The 6,949-nt window shown below is 41.9% G+C and overlaps 1 protein-coding gene across 1 annotated transcript in view; it reads right to left on the bottom strand.

Moving 5' to 3' along the window:
- Nucleotides 1–2,871: 2,871 nt before the first annotated feature.
- foxj3 (forkhead box J3) overlaps nucleotides 2,872–6,949 on the bottom strand; it is a 68,300-nt gene continuing 64,222 nt past the window's right edge. The window contains exons 11-13 of the mRNA XM_046029288.1: nucleotides 6,919–6,930; nucleotides 3,451–3,549; nucleotides 2,872–3,363 (exon numbers count right to left, since the gene is read on the bottom strand). Coding sequence (XP_045885244.1) covers nucleotides 3,251–3,363; nucleotides 3,451–3,549; nucleotides 6,919–6,930 — 224 coding nt within the window. The 3' untranslated portion in view covers nucleotides 2,872–3,250. The remainder of the gene's footprint in view (nucleotides 3,364–3,450; nucleotides 3,550–6,918; nucleotides 6,931–6,949) is intronic.

Raw genomic sequence — 6,949 nt, 5'->3', positions numbered from 1 at the left:
AATGCAAAGTTAACTACTGTAGCCAGATGCTAGCTTCATAGTTACCATGCAGTCATGAGTGGAAACAATCTTCCTGGCAAGAAAACAAACAAGTGTATTTACCAAAATGTCGGAAAATTTCTTTAAACAAGGACACACAGTGTCATAGATGCAAAGCACTGTACACAGTTCAGCAGTGTTGCAGAGAGGAGAAATAATCCTGGTCATTGTCAACTGTAGACAATGCCTTATAATTGCCTCTAGGGGTCAGACAGTCTAACAGTGGGAGAATGAATAAATGACAGAATGAGTTTGTGAGTGACTGACTAGATTTTAAAATCCTGGAGGTGCTTCGCATCTTAAAAATGGTTTACGATCAACAAAAGTGTGCAAAGAGCGTTTTTTTTGTTTGTTTGTTTTTAAACATAGTGTCTCTAAAGTTCAGCACCTGTCTGATTGAGGAGCCACTTCTTACAGGACACAGAGGACAGGTTTGCAGAACCGCTGATCTCCCTGTTCTGTGCTTGAGAAACCCTTCCTACCAAAAAAAATAACAAAAACGCATGTCTCAAATCTAGTCTTCAATCACTGTGTGCATCTGCTTTTGTGCTCATAGATAGCATAGAGATGATTGCAGCAATCAATCATAGCCCTAAAATTACAATAAAACCAAAACACGCACACATACACACACATACACGCATACACCATATGTTCAACCAACACACACACACACACACACACACGCGCGCGCACACACACACACTGTATGTACTGTGTAATGAGTCACATTTCCCATTCTGTTATGATTGTATAACAGCAAATTCTTACGCTATCCAACTATCAAAACATTGGGCAGCTAAAAAAAGAATCACATCTCCATTATTGAAATGCCAGAAGCAACAATAAACACTGAGTGTAGCATCGAAACCTCAATTTAATGTACAACAGGCAGGAAAAGGCATGACTTTGGATGCAACTCATTCAACAAATCAAGGAAATGTGCACCAAAACGCTTGCTTTTTTTTGCCCTTTTCAAATGGAAAGTTCAAATCTGATGCATATCCTATTGATCATTAATTAATCAAAGTATTAAGACATTTAAGAAGCTTCTTAAATGTTCTATTAGTTTTTTATTTGAATAGATTAGTCTACTAGCGATGTCTCAAGTTGGTGATGCTTGAAACCACTGCTCCCAAAATTGCACACACGTTCTTTACGTATTACTTGTTACTGTCACTAATATAAATTATTTTAATATGGTTTGCATACAATTTGAATTGTAATTGTTTAAAGGAATACACGTCTGTGCGGTACATATGAAGCTACATCCAGCAGACAATTAGCTTAACACAATGAGTGGGAACTGAGGAACGCAGCCAACCTGGCTCTGTCCAACGGTAACAAAATCAGCCTACAAGCATCTCTGAAGCTCACTTATTAACACGTTACATCTCCGCACTGCAACAGGCACAGATATAGACTGACACTAACCCCTTTTTTACGCTACGTTATTGTACGGACAACAAGATATACTGTGTTAATTAGTGACCTTTAGAGGTGCAGGTAGGTGGATTTTGTGGCCGGACAGAGGCAGGCCAGTTGTTTCCTCCGGTTTCTGGTCTTTGAGCAAGGCTAAGCTAACAGTTTCCTGGCTATAGCTTCAAATTTACCGTACAATCTTCTAATCTAACTCCTGGGAAGAAAGTGAATAAGCGTCTTTCCCTAATTATCAGACTATACCTTTAATAAAACTAAACCCCACTGATATGAACAATACACTTAACACATAACAAAAACTTGCTTGTAAATTAGAGACCAACCGGTCCTTCATTGTTGAGGCAGATGCCTTTGAAAGTTGGACGATATTTGTTTTTAGACATGAAGAGATTCTCTCAAATTGTTTTTTTACAGAAATGTGACCATCATATGGTCTGAGTGAACCACTTAACAGTTGTCAGTGCTCTCTGGTTGACAACTGCAACAGAAACACAGTTTTCTTTCGGTCTTTGACATTTCTGTAGTGCAATTTATTGTTTTACTTATTGGCTGCCTTCTATGCCAAAACTGATTTACTGGTGATAAGTTGATCAGTCAGACTCTAATGCAAATGATTTCATTGTTTCTGAATGATGGTGGCGTGTTTAATGATCAACAGGCTACTCATCTAAAACTTTCCCATGAAAACCTGCTCAAAAATGTGAATTGGTTTAGTATTTAATGTCACCACAGCTTCTGGTTGGTAAAGCAATTATTAACCAACATGATGCACAGAGAACCTAAATCCTATGGTTACTTTGGGTTGAATGAATTTAAAAAGACACAAAAAATATCTGACTTTCCTGCTTTCACCTTCTTCTCACACTCATCATATTCACTCATCTTGAAGTGCTTGAGACAGAGAATGAAGGAACAAAATTGCTGCACTCCCATAACTAGTCTGATCACATTAGTTGGCTATGAAAACTGATCACGATACTTTCTGTGATCTCCCTCTCACTTTCTCTCTTTGTTTAATATCAAGCCTGCTTAAACTTTTAACACCCTGTTCAAACCCTCAGTTACTGTAAACCTAACTTTACCACCAAATTCAGCCACAGCGGGGCCCGCTTTCTCCCAAAAGTGACCAACGAGCACCATCACATTACTCACAGACATGGCCTGTGTTTCTTAAAAGCAAAAAATAAAACAAAATCGTTTTTTTGAAAAAAAGAGAGAGATTAACTCATCCAAGAGGCAGCTGAGGCCAATGTCAACACGAGAAGAATTACAAGCTGAACACGTCGCTCAAATCACATAACAGTTACGGAGCGGGGGGGGTGTTGGGGTGGGGTGTTGGGGGGGGGGGGGGGGGGGGGGGGGGGGGGGGGGGGGGGGGGGGGGGGGGGGGGGGGGGGTTCTGACTTTGGAAGGCTGTTGGCTAGGGACAGGGAGAGGGCTGGCTGAGGAGCTGAGGAGCATGTGATTTAGTTTTCTACTTGTCTCTAGACAAGTACATAAGCAATCACTTTAACATGTCCGACTAAATATGATTGTCTTCAAAGTAACATTTTCTAGTTATGTTTTGCTTTTGTAAAAATGACGGGACTCTGAAGTCTGTCTCCCAAGCTTGTCAAATGTTCTTCTGAATCCCACCCACAGTGGTCTCCTTTTCCTCCTCCTCCTCCTGCGGCCTTTCAGCGCAGCCTGGCTTCCTCTGGCTTCCTCTGGCTTCCTCTGGCTTCCACCACCTCTCCTCGCTCCCTTTTGTTTGCAAAAGGAGGTCTAGGGGCTAGACAATGGAGTCCCAATCAAAGTCATCCTGGATGTCATCAGCTGGCATGCGATGCATCTGGAAGTTTCTGGCAGGTATCATGTGCTGCTGGTTCATCTGTGCATGGTGTCCTGGAGAGAGAAGAGGCGGCCGTTAGCTTTTCTTAGGCACGTTTTAATTAATGAAAAAAATCACGTTTTCTCTGTGGCTTCGGTCACCTGGCATTGTGGGTCCTGTGCTGCTCATTGGGGGCATGTGGGGATATCCTGGAGGACCCATCATGGACATGCTCTGTCTGGAGTCCATGTAGAGATTTCCTGAGGAGAGAATCAGAATAAAACTTTACTTTAAGCTCTAATCAAACTAATCACACCAGGAAAAGCACAATGCAATTCAAGTAATGCATTTTAACAAAGCCAGATTTAAGGAGGAGGCCCTGTAGTGTCATTTTTTACGGTCATTTTACAGGAGTAAAGGATCTGTCTGAAAGTAGGGCTGCAACAATTAGTTGACATAATAGACAACATCAATTCTAAAAATTTATCGACGTGAAATTTCATTGTTGACGCCTCGTTACAGAGAGGCTGTTTAAGGGTCACAAAAAAGAAGCATTCGTGCGAGGAGTGGAGAAACAGGCTAAAACAGTTGAGAAATCAACTGTGTAGAATTTGAATATTGGCAGTTTTACGAAAGTTGATGGCGAATCGAAAATGTGCTCAAACGTTTTTGGATTTGAGAAGCTCCACAAGCTTTGACTGACACTGATACTTCATTCTGAATAGTAAACCTCGTTCACTTAATGGTAACGTTAGTGAGTTAGGCTGTGTTGGATATCAGTAATACACTTGAAAGATATTTAATTAGTTAAATGGTTTAATTAGGGTTAGGGAGTGACCAAAATAATCGCGACTAGTCGACTAATCTGTTAATTATGCGATTAGTCGACTAGTCGCGATTATTCTGGCTTCAACAAAAATAATCATTAGTTGCAGCCCTGTCTGAAAGTATAGCTAATACCCACAGGTGAAAAATCATGCTTTTATTTACACTGCTGGACCCTTCAAACAATGTTTGAACTGTTTTCAGCTACACAGTATTGTCAAAGTACCTGCTCTCCTAAAGACACCCTTTTAACTTCAAAGTTTGTAAAAATAGCACAAGTGAGCAAAGTTCACATTAGGGGACCCTGACAAGGTTTGGGGAGAAGGAAAAAAAAGCCTAATTCTGCTACACAAAATTGTGTTTATTCTTTCAGACATTCCTCTAATCTTTTGTTCTTTCCTTGTGATTTGCAGGACTTTATCTCTTCAGGACTCAAAAATTATGCAAACAAATCAGGTAAAATAAATCATCTTTAAGATGAACTGGTCAAAACTGGTATACACATGCAGACGGGAATGAGGGACTGCAAGTAGACACTGTTTGGTTTAGGGTTCACGAGCCAAAAAGATTGAGTTTAGTATAATTAAAATCCTTACTGATGAACATTCAGAAAGACCGAATAACTGTACTGACATTGCAGTTGTTTTGAACCTCTATTTATTCTGTAAAACTACATGATCTTTCCCAGGAAAGAAAACCAGATAACAGGGCAGCAGTTAAAGTGCAAATGCCTGAATCTTTCAAGATGCACATTGCAGATTATTTCCTTGATGAGTCCAGAACAAAAGCTACTCACCACAACTACACAAGTTCAATCAAACGGTGACATGAATAAGGTCGTAGGGTTAAGGAGTGTGTGTTTAACCTGTATTGAGGTGCTGGCTGGGTTTGTTGGGGTGCATGGAGCTATGACAAACAGGAGGCTGCACTGCCCCTTGTGGCTGGATTACACCGGTGCGGGCGAAAAACTGGTTGATGGACGAGCAGAGGTCTGCGATCTGGGTGGGTTCCAGGGACCAATTGTTCAGCTCCGCTTGTCTCATACTCTCTCTTAATCCTTAGAAAGAGAAAACACACGTTTATAGACAAAAAAAGAGTTACTATCAGAGGTAGTGAAGGTATCTGTCTGCACTAAAATTGCCTTGTGACAATGAAATGTATGAAACTGCACCAGCCGACTGTCCAATAAATATAAATTTAGTAAATGAGGAACTAATTTACAAACATGAAGCAAAAACTTTGCTTGCAATATGTATTCATTATGGCAGTAACCTTCAGTGGGTGATATTTAAAAACATCCTACCTTGCAATCCTAGACTGTAATTGGATAAACTGACCTGCTGAGCTCAGTGTTTTGGTAATTAAACTTGAAGGCAGTGTTATTTAATTGAAGAGCTCAGTTTAATTAAACTCATAATCAACTCTACAGTGTCAACACTTCAACACTCAATCAAAAGCTGGGGCAGTACTGTACTATCAGCGATCAGCTCCTGGCTTTAAATGTTTGTTTTTTCTAAAATCTAGAAAGAACTTAATCTCAGACAAATATAATTATTATTTGTTTCATATTTGTAAATACAGTATGGTCTCTCTGTAGTGTCCAAACCGCACCTTGGAAAGGTGAAAGGTCGACATCAGCCCAGTTATAGCTGCTAGCAATACGACAGCTTTCTTTCAGTGCATCCAGATTTGGGTACCAGTCAGACAGTAAACCTGCAACACACACACAGGATACTATCTGTAACATTACAGGATAAGAGACTTGAAGGATACAGGTAATTTTGGTTTCAGCACCAAGTTCACTCCTGGGACAAATACAGATTTAGTCCCAATTACATCACTTACGGACAACTGCACGATAATTGCTGCTATAACTGTTATTTACTGTGAGTTAGGTAATAAGGCCAGATGATGCATTTTCATTGTAGTCACATTTTTATAGCTGTGCAGGCAGTATTGTGTAGTGCCAAATGAATGAGAAGGTAACACCAAATAAAACAGCTTATCAGGCTTTTAAAACAGTTCAGTGCTGAGGCCACTAGGAGGAGCCAGTCGACTCTGTAACAGCTGCTAAAGTCAGTGGATGCAGCATTGCTTTGTTCTCACCACAGCACAGATAATAAATCAGATTATGATTTACTGTTTAGCACCTACAACAATTTCTCAATGTGATATGACTAAAAAATGAGGACTGATACAAAACCATATTCAACTGAACACGTTGTCGTTGCTTTTGTTGATGTGTGCCTGTGTGATGAACAGGGTGAAGAGGAAACAACGCAGCGACGCTGCTTCAAAGGAAGACAATGACAGACAGAGGGTCTTACCTGTGTTGCAGGCCATCTGTTGCTGGGTAGGATGGGGCTGGTGGGAGAGGCTCTGATGCTGCTGTCCGTGTTGAGAAGGGTGCTGGCTGTGCTGCGTGTGTTGGGAGGGGTGTGGCGTGTGTTGCTGTGGGTGCTGGCCGTGGGACGGGTGCTGCGATGGGTGCTGCCCATGCTGGGAGTGTGCAGCGTGCTGAGGGTGCTGTGGGTGTTGACTGTGCTGGGCGTGTTGGCTGTGTTGGTTGTGGGGGCCGCCGTGCTGCGGGAGGTGCTGTGCGTGGGGCGAGCCGTGGCCAGGGTGGGCTTGGGCAGGATGGGACAGGGGCACCTGGCCACTGTTGGTGGAGTGGCTGTTTGGGTGGTTGTTGGGTTGGTTGTTTGACAGGCTGTTCTGAGTGCTAATGGTGCCACTGGGGGAGTGCTGATAGGAGCAGGAGGTGTGGGTCTGCTGGGAGGAATCTGACGGTATGCCCATCAGACCTGAGAAACAAAACACAAAGCTTGTAAGAGC

The sequence above is a fragment of the Micropterus dolomieu genome, linkage group LG18, assembly GCF_021292245.1.
Source record: "Micropterus dolomieu isolate WLL.071019.BEF.003 ecotype Adirondacks linkage group LG18, ASM2129224v1, whole genome shotgun sequence".
NCBI classification, from domain to species: Eukaryota; Metazoa; Chordata; class Actinopteri; order Centrarchiformes; family Centrarchidae; genus Micropterus; species Micropterus dolomieu.
The sequence above is the reverse complement of the archived record's forward strand: the minus strand, read 5'-3'. Positions and strand labels throughout refer to the sequence as shown.